Source organism: Sebastes umbrosus, chromosome 7, assembly GCF_015220745.1.
Source record: "Sebastes umbrosus isolate fSebUmb1 chromosome 7, fSebUmb1.pri, whole genome shotgun sequence".
Taxonomy (NCBI): Eukaryota; Metazoa; Chordata; class Actinopteri; order Perciformes; family Sebastidae; genus Sebastes; species Sebastes umbrosus.
This window is the reverse complement of record NC_051275.1, coordinates 1,540,135-1,561,805: the sequence shown is the minus strand read 5'-3', so window position 1 is coordinate 1,561,805 and position 21,671 is coordinate 1,540,135. Positions and strand designations below refer to the sequence as shown.

At 45.4% G+C, this 21,671-nt stretch overlaps 1 protein-coding gene across 1 annotated transcript in view; it reads right to left on the bottom strand.

Annotated features, from left to right (window-relative positions):
- Positions 1 to 21,671, bottom strand: part of robo1 (roundabout, axon guidance receptor, homolog 1 (Drosophila)) — a 300,316-nt gene that overhangs the window by 147,230 nt on the left and 131,415 nt on the right. Inside the window, 3 exon segments of the mRNA XM_037774440.1 lie at positions 287 to 431; positions 433 to 492; positions 494 to 619. Coding sequence (XP_037630368.1) covers positions 287 to 431; positions 433 to 492; positions 494 to 619 — 331 coding nt within the window.

The window sequence follows — 21,671 nt, the reverse complement described above, 5'->3', positions numbered from 1 at the left end:
CAGAAAGGGCTTTGTTCCCATTGTAGCTCCTGACCACCTACCAGGGGCCCTTTAGAGAAGCACTCACCCTGGAATGATCAGGCCACTTCTCCCCCAAGGCTCCGCGGGCCTACGGAGGACCGCTGGGCCAAACACATCCTGCCCATCTCCTAAGAGATTATCCAACTCAATGAACACATTGAGCGCAGGAACCATTGAAGGAAACCAGAGCCTGCTATTCAGCTGCATCTAAACCCAAACTCCTCCATTCACACCCACACTAGAGGCAAGGACGTGCTGCACTTACTGGCTACTTCCAGCGAGGCGTTGTGGCTCACTGCCTCTCTCCCAGGTAGTTTGCGGGCGACGCAGACGTAGGAGCCTTCGTCCGGCTTGCTCCGCCGTCCGTGGACGATGCGTAGGAAGAAGAGGGAGCCGCTGGGCAGCAGCATTGCGCTGAGAACGGGGATTGTCCCTGTCCGTCTCCACCCGCTCTCCATCCTTGTACCACTCCAACCGTCGGGGTCGGCCGCCCCTCCGCCTTACAGTTAAGAGTGGCGGGCTCCCCTTTGGAAACAATCAGGTCAGACGGGTGCTCCACAATCCGGGGTGGGGTGTCCTCATTGGCGCAGACGGGATCCTGAGAAGAAATTATAAAAATTAAAGTTTACATCTGCGAGAATTTTATACCTTTGAATGGAAAAAAAAGTATGGCAGGCAAAGTTAAAGCAATAGTTTTAAAGCTAGAGTCATGCCATCATATGAAACTAGAAACCTGATGAAGCCATTGGTACCAACCTATACGAGGCTAAATAGTGCTACAAACTTAGGCTACATTTTGGCGAGGAAAAGCTGACATGGCCATTTTCAAAGTGGTTCCCTTGATCTCTGACCTCCAGATATGTGAATGTAAATGGGTTCTCTGGGTACCCACGAGTCTCCCCTTTACAGACATGCCCACTTTATGATAATCTTTATGTCTGTCCGTCTGTTAGCAGGATTACTCCAAAAGTTTGCGATGGATTTGAATGAAGTCTTTTGGAGGGGTGGAGTGTAGCACAATGAACAATCCATTCGATTTTGGTGGCAATCCGGATCATGATCTATCAGACTGAGCATTAAGACCACAGGGTATGACACATGCGCAGTGTGACTGATGACGCGTTGATTCCGTTGATGACCCCGCCTTCTTCCTCCCTCTGAGAGAAAAAAAGGCGTAGATGAAACCACACGTGTTAATAATAAGCCGACCACCTCAAGGTACCGCCAGCTGTGAGCTGTGATCTGTTTTTAAAGTCAGGCACCTTTGGCGGAGGTCTGCGCTCTCCGAGTGCCATTCTGATCTAGTATAATAAATATGGCATATAGAACCTACAGGCCTGTTGTCGTGAACTCAATAGGACACATTTAAAGGCAACTATACATCCTCTGGATATGTGTAATTAGCATAGCAGGCATCCTTGAAATACCTTTACCATACAGGGTCAGGATTCCATTCAAATGTTAAGAGTTCACAGATGTTTATGTTGACTGTTGGATGAGAATGTAAACCTATTGTGCCTTGTTAAAATGAGTAACGGACTATATAGACTTATGAATATTGATGTTCCACATGTATGCATCCTCACTCCTCCACAAAATATACTGATATTTGTATATCACATTACATACAGACAATATCATTTGAAAGTAGTGGAAAGTATTATTTAAGGTACAATAACAGGTACTGGCAGATGCAAGTAGTGAAGACCAAATAAACTAGCAATGTGTGAGAGAAGTCACCCTTTAATTACAGTACAGCTCCAGCTTTGTGACTCTGTCATTTCTCTGATCAAGGGCAAAAAAAGAAGAAAAAGAAGGCAACAGTAAAACGAATATGACACAGCTTTAAGGTAAAGGAAATTAAAGAGATACAAAACAAGATATAGATGCAGTGCATAGCTTAAGGACAAAGGAGGAGCAGAGATTACACTATTGAAGAAAGACAGAGCCGCCAACAGCAGTGCCAACAGCAGTGCCAAGGGGGTTAACACCCCAGTGCTATCTCAGGCCATTACTATTGCTCTCCGACCAGTCAGCTGTGGCTATCAAACCTGCTTTACATGCAAATTAGCTTCCTGTTGTTAAACCCTGAAGAGTGGGACTTGGTGGCTGTGAATGCATTGTGTGCCTACACACAATGGCATGTGTGTGTGTGAGAGAGAGTTTTTTTCCCCACTCGCCATATCTCCCAGCATAGGCCTTTGGAGCCCGTTCAGGACCAATTAAAAAGAGTCTGGTCTAATTGGAGGCACAGGCCTGCAATTAATTTACCCAGCATCCCGTGAACTTGCCACATTGCCTCGTTTCTGTGCCCTCCAACACCATCCCCCCGTTACCCTACAACTCCGCTGCTGAGGAGGCATCTTCTTGTGGTCGCCATGTATTTTAGGTAAAGTCAGCATAATCAGTGACAGCTCTGTGGAAAGATTAATCACTTCAACGCAAATGTGTAGCGTGGTCAATGAAATATAATTAATCCAGTACCCCAATGAAGGACATCATGAGTCTTTTCAAGCAATTACTAAACTAACATTCATGACAGGACAGACTTTTTTCACTTTTTTTTTTTTTTTCCGTTGGGCATGCTTTCTACACTTGTTCTTACACGAATCTCATGCAAACACTGCATTTCCCCTTGAGACTTGGTGTAGGCTCCTATTTTGTGTAAGTACATTGAGAGAGCTGCATAGAACCAGAGTCAAATTCCATGTATGTACATATGCTTGACAAAATAAAACTGATTGGGATTCAGATTTTTGAGTTTCTTGAGTTTCATGTCTACATATCCTGCACATGTGTTTATAAGGGCCCCTCGGCCCGTCGGGCAGTTTGGGGTCGTCGGTTAGCGTCTGTCCGCCTAGTTTTTTCAGTGTGTTTCACACCGTCGGCTCTAGTCTGCCTGTATCGAAGGTTTTTCGGACCGATTCAGCATGTTGAATCGGCGGCGGAGCCAATCAGAGAAATCACTCTGATTGGCTGTTCAGCTTAAACAAATCAGTGCACGAGAAGAGAAAACAGATGTGAGGAAAGCAAGCAAGCAAGTGAAGTCAAGAGGGCGCACACAGAAGGCTCTTCTCATTTTTCATCTTCATCTCATCTGATCATTCCAATATACGGATATTTTCACAATGACATCTGGAATAAAGCTAAGTGGTGAATGAGAGTGGTGAAAATGGTCAGCAAACGCTGCTTCGTTTCATGTTCGTATCATAACAACGGCTTGTATATCAGCAGTCCTCGGTCTTCCGGTTCCCCTTTTTGATTGAAGATTACAGACTACCGCCGCCTGCTGGTGTGGAGGGTTATTTCCTCTCATGCAGGGCGCAGAACGTACGTGCTAACTGGCCGACGGCTGTTAGCTTTGCGGTGTGTTCAAGTGCAACTTGTCGGCCAAGACAAAGGTGACATGAGGCGACGCAACAGTCGGCCTTCATCGCCGCTGGTTCTTTGATGTTGGATTGGCCTGTCTGGGCCTTAAAACGATTGGTCAGTAGTTGTGTATGGTTGCAATGATAGTGGGAAAAAAATATCACAATAGCCAATGAGCCACTCTTAATAAGCCAAAATTGCAAGGCTCCTGGTTATTTCTTCACACAAGCATTTCATTTGAGATGTTGAAAATAATTAATGACTTTCTGCGCTTAAGATGGTGGAATATTACAGATGCAGTGCACTGAGTGCAATGGATTTTATGCCACAGAACGCTGTATTCAAAGTTTGCCAGTAACAACTACTACTTTATTTGGAGCAATTAGTCTAAAGCCAATCAGCTGATGATTAATTATTTAGTGGCAACACAACAAATGAGACACAAGTCTCACACAGAACTCCCTGTCGTTCCAGTGGATATGAAAAACATATCTGTAGAGATTAAAGCATTTCTGAGAGACAGAAAACAGATGGAGAATTAGAGCGAGCCTTCAGCAAGAATGAATTAGTCCTGCTCTCTGACGCTGAATAAAGTGTGTAAAAATACATGTCTGTGCTTCCTGGCTATTGGAGCTGCCCAAACCACTACTAATTAACCTCCATTAGTAACCTGCCCCCGTCACCAGCTTCTGAACCTACAGAGCGTTTGCTAACGAGGCCCAGCCCTTTGGTCGGGAGGCGTACTGGAGCAAAGAGCTGAGCTAACACTCCGTGCTGTGCTAGGCCCATTACCACCACAGTACACCATCACAGTACACCACCACCAGCCCCTTCACCAGGCAAGGCAGGCTAATATGTTTTATTAAAGAGGACTTTGAAGAGCTCCGCCACTATCTGCTCAGCCCGCTCCCCTTCCTGATTTTAGATAGCTCCTCTCTAATTTGAAACGGTCCTGAAGTTTGGGGGGTTTTATAGGGGGGGGAACCATTAACTATTTAGATGTGGCCCACTGTGAGGAGAGCTGTGCAGCAGGCAGCGCTGTGTTTGATCAGTGGCTGTTTACTGGAGATCATCACGCCGGATCTGTATGATTAGGATGCAGACTGACAATACAATATACAGTAGGTGACACAGTATCCTGTTACAGGGAAGCAGGTAAATACATATTCAGCAGATCATATTGAACTCTAAAGGACCAGACACACCAACCCAACATTAAAGAACTAGAATAAGCCTAACTCGCCTCATGTCGCCTTCGTCTTGGCCACAAGTTGCTCTTGAACACACCGCAAAGGACTACAGCCGACGGCCAACTACCACGTACGCTCTGCGCCTGCATGAGAGGAAATAACTCTCCACACCAGCAGGTGGCAGTAGTCTGTATTCATCATTCAAAAAGGGGAATCGGAAGACCCGAGGACGACGGATATACTAGCCGTTGTTATGATACGTACATGAAAGTGCCGTCTGTCGACCACTTTCACACCACTCTCACTCACCAATTAGCTTCATTCCAGATGGCCACGTCATTGTGAAAATATACGTGTATTGGAATGATCTGATGAGATAAAGATGAACAATGAGAAGAGCCTTATGTGTTTTTCCTCCCGACTTTACTCTGTTTTTCTTCTTGTGCACCGATTCGCTTAAGCTGAACAGCCAATCAGAGTGATTTCTCTCACCGACGGGCGCCGCCACCGATTCAACATGCTGACCGGTGGCTTGGTGTGTCAGGGCCTTAATAAGCATGGGATCCCTGACTGGGTGCGAGAATGTATCAGTTACACAATACTATTATGCTTCCCTTCCTGATTGAATTCATTTTGTGCGTGTGTGTGTGTGTGTGTGTGCACATTTTGCTGTGCTGATCCCCACAGACACTCACAGAGTGACCCCGGTTCCTTCAGCTCCATTACCCCTCACCAGGAGAAAAAGACACAGGCGGTGTAAAGAATTATTCCCATGTCCCCCTCTACAGGTGCACGCTTTTAGAAGATGGCCAACCAGCTGACTTCACTCCTTCCTTCGCGCACACTCAGACAGAAACAAGAGGAGAGCAGAGTGCAGCGCACTCTTCCAAGCCCAACCGAGCTGCTCAGCGTCTCTTTCTCGCTTTGACTCTCCTAACCCTCCCTTTATTTCAAAGCGCTGCCCTTCCTTCTCCTCTGCTGCTTTCAACCGCCCTCTCTCCTACTTTCTATCCCCCCCCCCCCTTCTTCGCTTCCAGACAGAAAATGTGAGATGAGCTAATGCAATACACAGCAGCCCTCACCAAAGGGAAGCTGGGACTCCTACTGCAAGGATCTGATCGATTGGAGCCCGAGGCAAGATTCTCCTTCTCCCTTAACCCTCTCACTTGCTGGTGCTCTCTGGTGTTTCTTTTCTCTCATTTATTCACACACACACACACACACACACACACACACACACGCACACTCACACACACACACACACACACACAAAGTTAAACTATGCTTGAGGGAGCCTTTGCTCGCTGTGGAGGTGATTAAAAAAAACTACAATTCTCTGTGACTTCTCTCTCAATGCTAAAAGCAATCTCAGTAATGAACAACATACCATGAGAGCCCAGCAGCAACTACAAAGCCCAGTGAATTGAACAGCCTCAGACCCATTCATACAGCCACCACAAGGGTCCAGACCCAGACACTGACCCATACATGCTAACACAGTATCTGTATACATTCTACAGAAGGACGCATGAAGACCTCCGGGGTATTTGCCCACTCTGAGATCCAGCTCTCTCCCCAGTCCGATCACTGATGGACGAGGCATGATCACGGGATTTGTGGTGGTTCTTGAGAAGCCGAGGTCACTCGGCTGTCTATTTGATATTACATACATTGTATATTAACATTATGGCTACCAGCCTGATATCGATTTATCCATGTCTTGGGGCTAAACTTGATTTTCACCCTGCAACATGAGTCGATATACCGTGGATCTATAATCCACCAGATAAGCCTGCTTCCCAACCTGACGATGAAATAATATGCATAAGACATGGACTGCTACTGCACTGGACTTCACTGGTTAAACTACCAGTCGATATAAGGACATCATACTACATATTTGGTGACATTCATGTTTTTTTGTTTTAATTTAAATGGCCAGGATAATTCAAAATAGTTATTAACAACAGTTTACAGACAGCAACTTGAAAACCAATACACTGTTGGCCACCACTGTAACCCCACTGTACTGAACTAATGCATTAAAACTGCAAGAAGCAGTAAGAGAGCACCTGGATGCAGGTGAGAGGGCTGTATTTGTAGATGTTATCATAGTTTATGAAAATGAGGCGCGGTGAAAATACAGCTATTCTATACAGGAGACTATTATGTGTGATGAATATAATGCTGACTACGCGCACTCAACCCGTGCAGGACCTGTTTCATATGAAACAGCTGTTCTGTCATTTGTCACAACAAGTTAGTAAAAACACCAGTCTGCTGTGTAGCTCATACACTTCACTTATTAACCTGAAAATTCATGATCAAAGAAAGCTTTTCGTTTCATATCTCCACTCCTGTCCTCTCTTGCCCACTGCAAGTTCTGTGTGCATGTTCTCCACGTGTCTCAGGGTTCCTCCCACAGTCCAAAGACATGCAGGTTAGGTTATTGTTGCTATAGTCTGGGATAGAGGCGGTGTACCCCGCCTTCGCCCAATGTCAGCTGGGTACTATGGATACTCACAAGTCTCCCCATTACAAACATTTTCACCACTTTATGATAATCACATGCAGTTTGGGGCAAATCATATTCAAGTTAGCACACTGACACACTGACAGCTGTTGTTGCCTGTTGGGCTGCAGTTTGCCATATTATGATTTGAGCATATTGAGCAAGATTTGTCATTGTTTTGTGTTGTTAATTGATTTCCAATAATAAATATATATATACATTTGCATAAAGCAGCATATTTGCCCACTCCCATGTTGATAAGAGTAATTAATACTTGATGAATCTCCCTTTAAGGTACATTTTGAACAGATAAAGAAAATTGCAATTAATTTGTGATTAACTATGGACAATCATGCGATTAATCACAATTAAATATTATATAACCATGCTATCGACACTATGACAAGAGCTGCATTATTGATTGCATACAATTACATAACATTAGTAACTTCACCGAGATAATTTACTGTCAGACCAAATGGCCAAGATGTCAACTACAAGAAAATGCAATAAAATCTTGTTTGTGGTGCTACAAAGCTTGCGTGTCTTGGAGGTAGCGATCGATCTAACTACTCCGACTGAAAGCATAAAAGACGACCCTGGAACTAAAAGCCAGACTCTGAGCAGCCTCAGGACAGGAAGCAGCTAGACGGGGTTCGACTCTGTCAGAGCCAGGGTCACTGCTTAAACACAGCATGTTTGCCCTTTGCAATTAAAAGCTCATGTAACCCCGCAGGCGACGTCCTGTGTGCTGCATTTTATTACTAATCACTCTCGGTGTAAAGATGGAGAGAAAAAAAAAATAGACAAAAACCATCACCTAGCTGGAGTAATAAGTTCAGGTCCAGTGATTTCTGCCACTGTCTCTCACAGCTCTGTTCCTTGGCAGAGTGTGAGGAAGAGGAACGGAGCCAGGCGCCTGCCCTTTACCCCAGAGAACTCACAGGGAGAGGGACAGTGAGGCAATTTAGATCCGTTGTCGCTGTGGTCCCCTGAGGTAGGAAGACGGGATAATGTGTCTACTTCCTTGAATGATAAACCAAAACCTCACAATGCCGTGTCATTCTCGCTCCAGAACAACGATCCCGGCCCAGGATGGCATGTGATTTATAATGTGGTAAAGTTAATTGCTTCCATAAAGATGCTCAAGGTCGCAGAATCTCATAAAGACAGACGCTAAAATCGGAGGTGTTGCAGGAGCCTGAGCCGTATCATCACACCCCGTATCAGATGTCCAGCTGAGCAACGGCAGAGATATGGAATATGGGTTTGTGATAAGGGAGGCCATGCACAGTAGGGCACTCCCTATCTACAGTCCCATTAATCTGTGATTAGGGGACTTAAGAGGGATTTATGGCAGAGATAAGAGCAGAGGGCGTGTCCCTCGGGGTAGCCAGGTGGAGATCGGAGCCACGCCTGCTTGGGACGGAGCCCGGTGCCAATAAATGACTGAGAGCAAAAGAAAAGGCACCCTTCTCTGTTGAATTAGAGAAGATAACGGAGAGAGAGAGAGGGCAGAGATAAGAGGGGGGGAAACAGAGGGAGAGACGGAAGCGGAGCGAACAGGCGAGGCACCGTACTCCTGCCGATCGGATGACATTAACAGGAAAAGAGAAACCAAATCTTTTTACCGTTTCAACATCAGGATCCCACCCTGGAATGCTCCGCGTGAATGACTTTGCCAGTTGCATCAGATCGGGCCTGTTTTTAATGTTACACAAGGCTATCGCTTACACTCCTAAGAGGCAGGATTAGAGCCCTGCGTGTGAGTGTGTATGGGGAGCCGGAGGTGGGGGTGACGGAGGGGGATGATGGATATCTTTATGGCCTCTTTCTTTCCTCATCTCTTTGTCTCCATTTACCAAACAGATCAGGGTCCGGTTACCTCGCTGATACTACGGCAGCACTTGAGAACCCATATCAGTTTACAAAAAAAATAGTATCGCCATCCAGATTGGTGCTTTTTTTAATCAAACACACAATCTGAGTTTATACACAATGCTGCAACCCAACTCTACACTGTTTGTTTATCAGTATTTACCATTTTAGAAACTAAGTGCACACGCTCACAGGTGATCACAACGCTGCTATTGATATTAGAGCAACATATGGCTTCTGCAGACTGTAATGCAAACATGACACAAAGCTCCTTTGTTATTATTAAAGCCAAGACATTGAACAAGGTTGAAGAAGTAATCGTAAAAAGCAGCCGACACAATTCAACAATTCAATCATTTATATTACAATGGGAAGGTGTGATTACCGGTGACAGGAAAGTTACCATTGGTTAAAAGTAGACTAAAACTTGCTCCAGTTTTCAACAGTTCTGTAAATGGGGACTATCAAATATTAAGATCACTATCGTTGCTTTTGATCGTCCTGATGCTCATTTGTCATTAACAACAGGGGTTCTCAAACTTTTTAGGGCCAGGGAAGCTTTAAAAGGGGAGGAAATGTTCCAAGGACCCCCTCATAATCTAACAGCGATTAGCACAATGCTTACTACCATTTAGAAGACATAGGAACTATTTGTATTGTAAAACTTTTGAACCTAAAAGCAGCCCTGAGTGAAATTACTGATTCATGACAGGTTGACGTGATGAGTCACAATCACAGTTTCTATTTGTCCAAAGCTAACATAGGTGGTAGTAATGGACACGATATGCTCGTTCGATTTGCGCAAATGGTCCACATCTGTAGATATTTACTTTATAATGATACAGCACAATTTTTAATTTATTGCAAATTATTTCTCGGACCCCCTGGCAGAGTGATATGGACCCCACTTTGAGAATCACTGATTTACAACACAGATGTGACAAATCTGCTGACGATACCATAAACAAGCAGAACTCCCTTCTTTGCTTAAGGCCACAGGTTACCATCAGGAGCTCCGGGGACTGTGGTTTAATCACAGTTGCTCATCAGGACGGGATCCAACAAAGGCCCCCTATAGGCCCGGAGCCCCCAAACTGGCTGTGTCAGCTGTGAAACACATCCCTGACTCTAACCCTGGCAGGCCAGGCCGGGGGTGAGACAGCCCCAGTAGAGTGCTCCTATGGGAGGCTGGGGTCCATCCTGCTCTGAGCCCCCCCCCCCCATCTGGAGCTACGACAATAGGAGCAGTATTTCCACTTCTGCTCCATGCTTTTCCCAAACGGGTCTGACACATTTGAAAGACACCAGGCACGATCGTGAGTATGATAAAGCTGTGCTGATGCTCACGAAACACCTCTTAAGTCAACCGAAGACAACAAGGACATCTTTGTTTCATCAGTCTTTGAGAAACTCTGTTTTTTTGTAAGCTCATTGATAAAAGTTATGAATGGAAACTCCACATGGTTTATTCATTATAAAGCTTTCCTCTCACAATTTAAACATCCACAGTAGTTTCACATAAATGGTCAGTATCATAACAACAGGGAGTAGCCGTGAAGAGACGTGACAACGGGAAAATATACTATACAATAATGAATTTTCAACAGAAACTCAGGGGACACAATTGTGGATGAGTTGCAGCTCCTCCCGGTGCCAAGCAGCCCCGGTGAGTGTCATTAGACACAAATAAAAGCTGTCAAAGTCTGCACAAGGCCACAAGGACAGAATTAATTCCTGCAGGATAAACGCACTTCCTATGCGTTATTATATCCATTCGCCGAGACAGGCGGGAAAGCTGTAGTGGAAAAGACTGGGAATGCTTGTTAGGAAGCTGCCTGCCAGATTGGCTCTGGAGACCGCGCAGGCAGACGGGCTGAACAGAGCAAAGAGTCCGTCTGTCTGTCTAGTATCTATCTATCAATCTATTCTGTGTGTGACCTTGAGAAGTTGATCCTGCATATTGATGACCTCAGAGGAAACCCGGCCCGTACTTCTCATGAAAGAACTCCAACGCCGGCATCAAGGCAGTCATTCCTTCAGCAGAGCAGAGATCTCGGGAAAAGAGCTGTAATTAATATGTGCCAGGCTTAGACCCTCTATTAGGAAGCTGCTGTATGCGCCACAGTCAAGGTTTGGAGCATGGAGGGGGGAGATTATGGAAAAGAAGCACAAGGGACCGCAAGTAGGCAATTACTTGTTGTTGTTGTTTTCCAACATTGCCAGTTTTTAATGAGCTTTGACCAGTGCCTTCTCGGTGATCCATCGAAGAGGATTATTTGGTTTTCTTTTCTGATAATTAAAAGTAAAATTAAAAGTAGGCCTATTTAACATAAAAATGCTGCTGCAGTGTACTTATTATTTTGTTATTTTCATTCTTTAAAAGTCACCAGAATGCAGGAAACAAAGTCTCGGAAATTCAAATTTGAGAACCAGAATCCCCACTTTGGTTTTGCAATTTTCCCTATTTTTTAAATCTTAGTGTTGGCGAGTATAGGTGGGTTTAATGTAGACAAAACTGTAATTCAATTTAAAATCTGCTGTCTGCTCAGTTTTGCATCCATATCTACATGGGAGTCCCTCTGTGGACTGGCTGATGGGCCATGAGGGGACTGGGATAGGTGGCTGGGAGTAGAGGGAAGGCAGGGGAGGGAGGGGGGGGAGGGAGGACCAGCACACTCAGCTGGCACAGCCCGGCCACAGGGAGTATGGCATTTGGGCTCTGTGCCAAGAAAAAGAACAGCTCTGAAGAGATGCCAAAGTGAATCGGGGCAGGCGCGGCCAAAAAGCACCTAATGCTTTTTAAATGTTATTTAGTTGATGGCAGCGGCTGATACCGGTCTGCTATTGGACCGGTGTTGTGTTACATTCCCTGAGAGCGGAGCCGGTGACCTTACGTGGGCTATTCTAAATGTTCGGCCAAACACATTCTAAAGCAAATCTCAGACAGCTGGGTGTTGAAAGGGAATTTCAGCTACAGCATTCAGACGGGGGTACAGCGGTAATGCCTGAGTGCAGAAACTTGGCGCATTTCCTCCCGGTGCCCTTTAGGTTAAAAGGGTAAAGCACGGAGCACATAGCATTGGACCGTCAATGTGTGAAAGCTTGCGTATGTGCCTGTATGTGACGGTGGTTCATGCCACTGTGGCTGTGGATGCGAGGTATTATTAAAGTGAAACGTGGCTCCCAGAGGCATAGCGTAGGTTAAGACTCAGTGGAGCCAGTTTCGCATGTGGCAAGATCCAGAGACACCAGCATGGGCCTGCTGAGTGGGGCATGGCCTGGGTCCAGCCAAATGGAACACAAATCGCCCCCAAACTGTTTCGAAACCTGGCCTGGAAAAAATGAGAGTGGGATGTAAGGCATGCCATGTGATGCACAGTAAATATTTGGTCAAAATTAATGAAGGGGGCGACGTCTGCCAAGAAGCCTTTTTCTAGACGTCCACAGAGGGGAGACTTTGCCCAGTCTGGCATTCAAATTAAATTTCCTTCTGCCGACAACTGCTCACACTGGCCTGTCTGCTTTCAAGAACCCACTTACCAAGTCCTCCCCTCAAAACACATACCAACTGTACAGGTACATGGTGTATCTGACCAAATACTGTTTTCTTTCACGCCATAACCAAAAATGACTTGGTCATGAATGTATCCCGGTTCCTTAATTCACATCTGTCAGTTTACTAATCTGACAGCAGAAAAACGTCAGACGACTGAATGAGATTTCTAAGAAAAACAGTTTTCCTGGAGATGGAGGAAGGGGGGGGGGGGATCAGATCTATGCAAGATAGCTGTGATGACAAATGGAGAGAGGAAATAATATCCCTATCACCAGAAGCTTCTAAAACTGTTTTGTAAGTGGAAATAACCGCTCTGAGGAGATCTCTTCTTCTTTCCACTGACACAGAATTTCATTGATTTCCCCAACTTCTCCTTTAAAAAGTGATCAACAGCGAGGCAGACAGTTGACAACACTTGTAAATCCATCATGCATGCTTTATTAGTCAGGGTGTAGTCTGTCCTCCATCCATCCATCCATCTTCAACCGCTTATCCGGGATCGGGTCGCGGGGGCAACAGCTCCAGCAGGGGACCCCAAACTTCCCTTTCCTGGGCCACATTAACCAGCTCTGACTGGGGGATCCCGAGGCGTTCCCAGGCCAGAGTAGAGATATAATCTCTCCACCTAGTCCTGGGTCTTCCCCGTGGCCTCCTCCCAGCTGGTCATGCCTGGAACACCTCCCAAGGGAGGCGCCCAGGAGGCATCCGTGCTAGATGCCCGAACCACCTCAACTGGCTCCTTTCGACGCAAAGGAGCAAGGACTCTACTCCGAGTCCCTCACGGATGACTGAGCTTCTTACCCTATCTCTAAGGGAGACGCCAGCCACCCTCCTGAGGAAACCCATTTCGGCCGCTTGCACCCGCGACCTCGTTCTTTCGGTCATGACCCAACCCTCATGACCATAGGTGAGAGTAGGAACGAAGATTGAACAGTAGATCGAGAGCTTTGCCTTCCGGCTCAGCTCTCTTTTCGTCACAACGGTGCGGTAAAGCGAATGCAATACCGCCCCTGCTGCTCCGATTCTCCGACCAATCTCACGTTCCATCGTCCCCTCACTCGCGAACAAGACCCCGAGATACTTAAACTCCTTCACTTGGGGTAAGGACTCATTCCCTACCCGGAGTAGGCAATCCACCGGTTTCCTGCTGAGAACCATGGCCTCAGATTTAGAGGTGCTGATTCTCATCCCGACTGCGTCACACTCGGCTGCGAACCGATCCAGTGAGTGCTGGAGGTCGCAGACCGATGATGCCAACAGGACCACATCATCTGCAAAAAGCAGCGATGAGATCCTCAGCACACCGATCTGCAAACCCTCCTCCACCCGACTACGCCTCGATATCCTGTCCATGAATATCACGAACAGGATTGGTGACAAAGCGCAGCCCTGGCGGAGGCCAACCCCCACCGGAAACGAGTCCGACTTACTGCCGAGGATCCGAACACAGCTCTCGCTTTGGGCGTACAGGGATTGGATGGCCCTGAGAAGTGCCCCCCTCACCCCATACTCCCGCAGCACCCCCCACAGTATCTCCCGGGGGACCCGGTCATATGCCTTCTCCAAGTCCACAAAACACATGTAGACTGGATGGGCATACTCCCAGGCCCCCTCCAGGATCCTTGCGAGAGTGAAGAGCTGGTCCGTTGTTCCACGGCCAGGACGGAATCCGCATTGTTCCTCTTCGATCTGAGTCCGATAGTCTGTCCTGTCATACTAAAAAGAGACAGAACATAAGTGCAAATATAAAGTGATGCTGTCAAAACGCCGCCATAATAACACATTAATGCAAATTAGTTTTAATGCCACTAATTTCTTTAACGCAATCAATATTTCGGGGTTGGTTGTAGCACGCTGAGTTTTAAAGGTAGAGTGAAGATACTGGCATGATATGAAACTATAAAACCTAAGGAATCCTTTAGTACCAACCACGTCATACTAGCTTGTCGCGAAGCAGGCAAGGAGGCTAAATTTTGGCGAGGATAAACTGTCATGGCCATTTCAAAGGGGTCCCTTGACCTCTGACCTCCAGATGTGTGAATGTAAATGGGTTCTATGGGTACCCACGAGTCTCCCCTTTACAGACATGCCCACTTTATGATAATCACATGCAGTTTGGGGCAAGTCATAGTGAAGTCAGCAGACTGACACACTGACAGCTGTTGTTGTCTGTTGGGCTGCAGTTTGCCATGTTATGATTGGAGCATATTTCTTGTGCTGAATGTAGTACCTGTGAGGGTTTCTGGACAATATCTGTCATTGTTTTGTCTTGTTTTTTTTGTATTAAATACTTGACAAATCTCCCTTTTAAGGTACATTTTGAACAGATAAAAAATGTGCCATTAATTTACAATGAACTATTTAATCAGTTGACAGCCCTAATATAAAGCTATAGATGTCTGAATGAATTTCTATCATGCAAATTGAAAAAGCAAATGCAAAGAAAGTAAGGCTAAAGATCGGGTCAATCAAAGTCAATGGGTAAAGAAAACGCTTCAGATAATTTGGTCTTTGGCCCCTAGAGAGAGGAAGCCAAATACACTTCAAGATGCTGAAAGGATGGCCGTCATTAGCATTAAAGCATCGAGCAGAGGTGGAGACAGGAGTGAATAGTATGCTCTGATTAAAGGACATAATGGGATGGGATAAACACCGGCTGTCAAGACCGAACGTCAGAAAGAATCACAACAGTCAAATAGGACAGCATTTATCACAAAGCGCCTTCAGACATTCTGCAACAATGTCAAAAAACGGTGTGATTACTGAAGCAGAGTGCATGTAGGGAAATGGAGGTGAGGCTCTAAAGCCTAAAGTGCACTTCTTTTTCTATAGTTTGAACTGCGGAGGCTTCCGATTAAGACTTGGTGACAGACACGCAGCAAAATGTGAAAAGCAATCTTGTGCTTAAAGCCTGAAGAACCTGTCCCTCACTCAGTGACTACAATTGTTATTCAATTAGAGCTTTCACAGGCGAGGAGGGGGGGGGACGTGGGAGGGAGAGAGAGAGAGACTGCATAAGAGGGAGGATTGAACGGTGAAAGTGACAAGAAGTACTGATAAACACCTCTGCAAGTCTTTCAAAATTGAAAATAGTAGAGTTTAAAAGCTTTCCAAAAGGTGAGAATCCAGAGGCTTTCAGTGTAAGTCAGAAATATTGTTCCAGCTCAAAGGGTTCAACAGCGGTAGCACTCTTTACAAACAGAAAAGTGGCGACATATTTAAGGAAAATGTCACCATTTGCAGAAAGCCTGATAATAGATCGGGATTAGAGTTAATCTCCCAACTCAGAGCGACTGTGTTGGAAATTCACCCAGTTATTTGAATCCTCCTCACCATGGTTACAGCTGAATGGTGGGAGCGGCTCCAAAAGCAGTCCTATAATAGTGAATTTCAAGGTCACCTTCTCATTAATTATGTTTTCCAGCACTTCCTCTTAAACGAAGCGCACCCCTCCCACTTTTATCACTGTCTTTGTGTGACAGAATTAGCCCCCAGGAGCTAAATTTGCTGATGCAGCTCTGGATGAGAGTGGGTTTTCAACGTGAATCTCCTGAAGCATCAGTTGCACTGTGTGGATAAAAAAAATATATATTTAAAAAATGTAAAATAAACAGGAGATAATGTTTGGGGAAGGAGAAGCTTGTCACCAGAGGGAATCTTAGCTCAGAGGGGGAGGAACCGAAGACATTAATCAACTAATTAGCAGTCTCTCTTTTAACTGCTACTAATTTAATCTATTCCTCTCAGCCTCTTTAATGGTATTTTCCCCTGTCAGTTATAACCAAAGGGAGGTTTAGCATTTCAAAAGTGTATCCAGGCCTTGCAATGAGGGGGTAATAGAATGGTGACAGGGGCCGGGAGGAGGCCTGAGCTCAGGGAGGGAGAAAGAAAGGAAGGATACTGGGGAGAGGCAGTCCTCAATGCCACCTCACAGTGGAGGAAGTGAAAGGGAGGGAGGCTTTTTAAAATGCACAAGGAGAAGAGAGCACCCCACGGTAGCATGCACGGCTTCTCCAAGCGCCAGGCCCAGGGCGAGCCTTCTGGGAGTTCCTGTAGATCTGTGAGGGATGTTGGCTGTGCTACACCAAACCAAACCTCAATGCCACACTGAAGCTTATTTACTCAGCACTTTTACACACCTCTCCCCCAGATGTCCACTTTTAAAAGGAAAGAAACAACACCAGCGTCCTTGCCTTTCCACCACTATCACCCTAATCAGCACATTCGCTGCCATGAGGGACCAGTAAGAATATGCACTGTGAGCACAGAGAGCCAGTATTCCCAGAGCTGGTGTATCATGGTATGTTTGACTGCTGTGTCCTCCCCTTCGTCCTCCTTCTCCATCCCCCTTCCACACCCTGGGGTAGCCTTTGTGTAGGCGCACCCCCCCCTCTACACACCCTCAGTCCCTCGTGAACCATTCTCCTCCCCTCCTCCATGCCTCACAATCGCCCCTGTTAAGGCGACACAATGCGGCCTCCCCGTACCTACAGGCTTTCTCTGCTTTATTTAAGAAGGCTTGGCGCTGACCAGCCACAAAAAAAGGCAAGTCTTAAAAAAAAATTGGGCCAAAACAAAAAAAAAGCGGGGGATGGGTAAGAGGATGAAGAGATTCCTTAAGCCCCTTTTGCCACCCCACCACATACACAAACACACCCCCCTCCACCACCACCTCTCCGTCTTCCCCTCTCACTCACATCTATATTAGCGGAGTCACGGGGAAACTAATCCACGTAGATTAAGTTAACATGCATATGTATGATGCAGAATCAAATGTGGATTAGCATTATGTCATTTGCTTGCTGCAATTCACAGTTTTTCTCGCAACAGGAAGTGAAGCTGTGGGAACTCAAAGCGTGCCATCTGTGAACCGAGACAGAAACCAGACAACACCTTTCATCCCATGAGGACACGTCATTTATCACTTCCGCACCGAGTGGCAACGGGGAATGTTTGCCCTCCGCGTCGACTGTCAGAACAAGATGCATTTACTACAGCGACCGGCCACAAGTGTAATATCCTGGACACGCCTAGCTGCTTTCTAGTATCAGCCGGCTCCAGACTAAAAAGCTTATATGAAGTTATGTTGCGGAGTATTCTTAGTGTGGACGGCTTAACTCTGTCTGGCTATACGTCTGTAGAGCTTAGACTGACAGACTATTTGACAGACAAAGTGAGACTTTGCTAAACAAGTCATAACAACATTATCAGCAAGCGTTGAGCATAACTCTTCTCAGTTCTGAATCCTGGGGAGACGTAGCAGTTAATTCCTGAGGAGTTTGAAACACCGACACACACGGGGGCGTCGCTTTTATGAAGTTATCTAAACCCTCGGATTCTCCGAGCAGACGTGCGTATCAGTCAAACTGCAGCCGCGGCGAATTACGAACCATCGACGTCAGATGGATTTGTTAATTAATCCAATTAAGCAGCGCTTTTAGGTCATTAGGGGAAGAGCAGTTGGGGGAAAGCAGATCATTAAGAGCCACCGCCTAATTATCTGCCCTAAAACAAACTGCTTTGAAATGTTTATCTCGTCAGTCATTAACGTCTCAGTCGCGGTTCTCATGAGCAGGAAGAGAGGACACGGGCTGCCCTCCCACATTCCTCCATGTGGTTCCACTAAGCCAAAGTCTGCCTAATCCTGGATCTTAGGGTGTAAAACCCTGCTTGATTTGGATTAGGATCAGATTAATGTGTAACACAGCTTAATGGGCACCGTCACCTCGCACAGGTGTGGGATTCTTCAACTCAGGGAGAAGAGGTGACACAGAAGACCTGAGACTCTTTCCCATTATGTTTCTCAAGACACCTAATACCCTCACATAACATCGGCTCAGAGAGTTAAAGGCTGACTCCGGTATTTTTCAAACCTATTTTTTATGTTTTTGAGTCTAACTGACTAATAGCGTCAAAAATGTCACAGCCGTCAGCGTTAGATACCGGCGCGTAAGGCTCCCTTTAGCGTCAGTATGAGACACACCGGACTTTCCATTAACTACAATGTAAACCCATCCATGTCAATACTAAACGCACGGGGAAAGTGTGCCGGGAATGTGGTGACGTAGTTTAAAGTGCAAAAGACACACTGAGGGTTGGTGGATGGGTCCAACAAACACAGGGCTTTCATCCAGGAGACCGCTGTTCGTGTCCCATGTGTTCCATTACAATCAGCTGGTCGTTCATGTCACCTGTTCACAACGTTCAGTGTCATTTTCACTGTACAAACGTAATAGTTTTAAGCCCAACTATATTGTTTTTTCCTAAACCTAACTATAGTGGTTTTATTGCCTGAAACTAAAAGAAGTGTTTCTGTTGACTTGACAACATTAAGAATATGTTTACTGCAACTGAAAACTGACGACGAGTTTGGATGAGAACGCGGTGGGGAGAGCGTTGTAGACGGCAGCTGCTAATAGGTTGCAATATGGTGCTATTGGGGCAAGCTGGCACCGTCATTTACATCCACTAAAAGTGCTTGTTTTGCCATGACAAGCTCTGATTGTTAATATGAGCGTCTGACATTATGGAAAGAGTGTCGCTCAAGGAGAAGTCTTGTTCTGAAACCTGGCGAGGTGACGTGTTGCCAGAGTGCAAACGGTGGAATAGTGGATACATCCATGGTGGAAACGTGAGTGTTGGCCGGGCAGAGTTTGTTGTGTTGGAGTACAGAAAGCGTAGCTTAGTGTTATCTAAAAGATTTTGTGTCAATGTCGCGGCTGAATATTTAGATGATTTCAACAATGTGGATGAGGTCTTTATGGTCGCCCGTATTTGAGCCAGAGTATAGGGACATTCAGTAGAGATGCACCGATCCTTTTTTTTTGGTTCCAATCTGATTGCGATACCTGAATTTGGATATCTGTCAATACTAGGGAGAGAACGGTTCAGGTAAACAATCTGAACCGTTCGGTTCTCTAGTCACGGTTCGGGACGTGTATGAATTGTTCGGTTCATTCGAAACAAGTTATGAGGCCGATAGTGTATTGTTTTTCATGTAGAGTTAGGCTCCCGGTTATTGTCACACTATAAATCAAGGCCTATGGAAGGAGGCTGGGACACGGGTGGACATGCGTCTTGAGGTACGGGGTTTAACACATGCGCAGTGTAACTGAAGCTGCGGTCGTGCGTCGCTATTGGCTCAATTTCGGCGAGTGCAGAGCAGATTTTACTGCGCATGTGTTGTACCCCCAAAGATATGACGCGTGACCCAGCCCCTTCTCAGTTGGCACGGATGAAGTGGCGAGTGCGGCTGTCAGTCAGTTTAGGAAATGGCGAGTGGACACGATAAAGTCCAGTTAGAGGATCCACCAGCATTGTTTGGCTCTGCTGTATGGGAGCATTATGGATTTAGTGTTACCATGAAAATGATGAAAAAAAGTGGTGGATAAAACGGCGACTGCATGAGCACCGTGCAACACGTGTGGTTTATGCTAGCGGCAACACTTCCAATATGATGAGCCATTTATGAAGACATCACTCCAGTGTGTCCGTTGATAGCGCAAGAAGAAGAGAGTCTGGTAGGAAAGAGCAACTCCTTCTCCACGCAGCATTTAAACAGCCTCTACATGCAGACTCAGACTCAGACTCAGACTCAGACTCAGACAGGGCAACAAACACAACTAAAGCATCGGGGAGGTTTATAGTGAAAGATATGCAGCCTTATGCAGTCGTGGAGGACGCTGGATTTCAGCATATGATTAACGTAACGTTACTTGAGCCGCGCTATACACTTAAGCAACACAGTACTTCCAGCAGCACAATCCCTGTAATATGTTTTTATATTTATTGATTATTTTTAAATAACACAGTGGTACAGAAATCCAACTGTATTCCTCCAAATACTGCACTTTATGAGTGGAAAAACTAATCTTTCAATTAAGAGCTGATAATCAGGGAATTGAGACATATGTTAAACTGTTCTTTTTTTTTTTTCTTTTTGTATAGTTCTGGTTGAGCTTATGCTTCAATTGATGTCGATGGCCTTAGTCTGTAATTACATCATATTTATATGAAAATAACAAAGCTTTAGTTTTTGTTTGCACTAATTACTGTAGAAGACTTATTCTTTCAATTAAGATTTGACAATGAAGAAGTGTTTATGTTTTTTATGTAAGCCATACTTTTGTTAAAGCAAACATTTGTTAACTTATTTTGCCAAATAAATGAAAAGCATGTTGAAATCAGAACATGACCTCCTCGCTGTAACATAAATGTACCGAACCGAACCCAAAACCGTGACCCCAAAACTGTGATATGAACCCAACCGTGGATTTTGTGAACCGTTCCACCCCAAGTCAATACCGATATAATTCCGATATCAGAGCTGTTTTTCCAAGAAATTTGCAGTGTAATTGCAATTTTGCATTAAATCTAAATGTATTTCAAAGCAATTTATTTAAGTAGGCTTCACATATAAACAAGTGTAGCAGAGCAAATTGCTATGGCAACTCCTTTAATGTTTTGAATTTCAAAGAGGATTGCAATGGCAAACTATGACATATTTATGTGGATCAGAACGTGGAAGGGTAACCTCAGTCCAATATCCGATAGGGTGAATTATGTCAGTAATAGTACCTGATGCTGATATTGGATCGGACCGGTCCCATCTCTAATATTCAGATTTAACAACGAGACTGCTCCTTGAGTGGGACTTGGACACAATAACAAACAAACCGGATCAATTGAAAGGTAAGGAAAAATGTTTTATTTCTCTGTAGGGTCCTTTCCATAATGTTGTCAGACACTTAGAATAACAATCTGAGCCTGTCAGTGGCAACAACAAGCACTTTATGTTACATTAACGCTGCTCACTTGCCCTCGCAGCTCGTTTCGTGGCTGTCGGTTACAGAGTTATCCCTCAATACTGGATCAATTTCAAAAGTTGTTATTCCCATTAGTCACTTATAGACAGAAAAACATGGGGAAATAGGGTCCAGGTTGAAAGATACCTAAATGACCCTTTAAACTCATGAGAACAACATGATTTGGGGGTTATTTGGAATACCAGAACACTATTTCACATAACAGATCAAATGTGGGTAAGTGCTGGCGATCTTGAAGGGAAGAGCCTGGCTCTAATGAGTATGTTTTCAGGCCATGTGTCTTAAAAGAGACAGGAGACAGAGACGGGTCTCACCTGTGG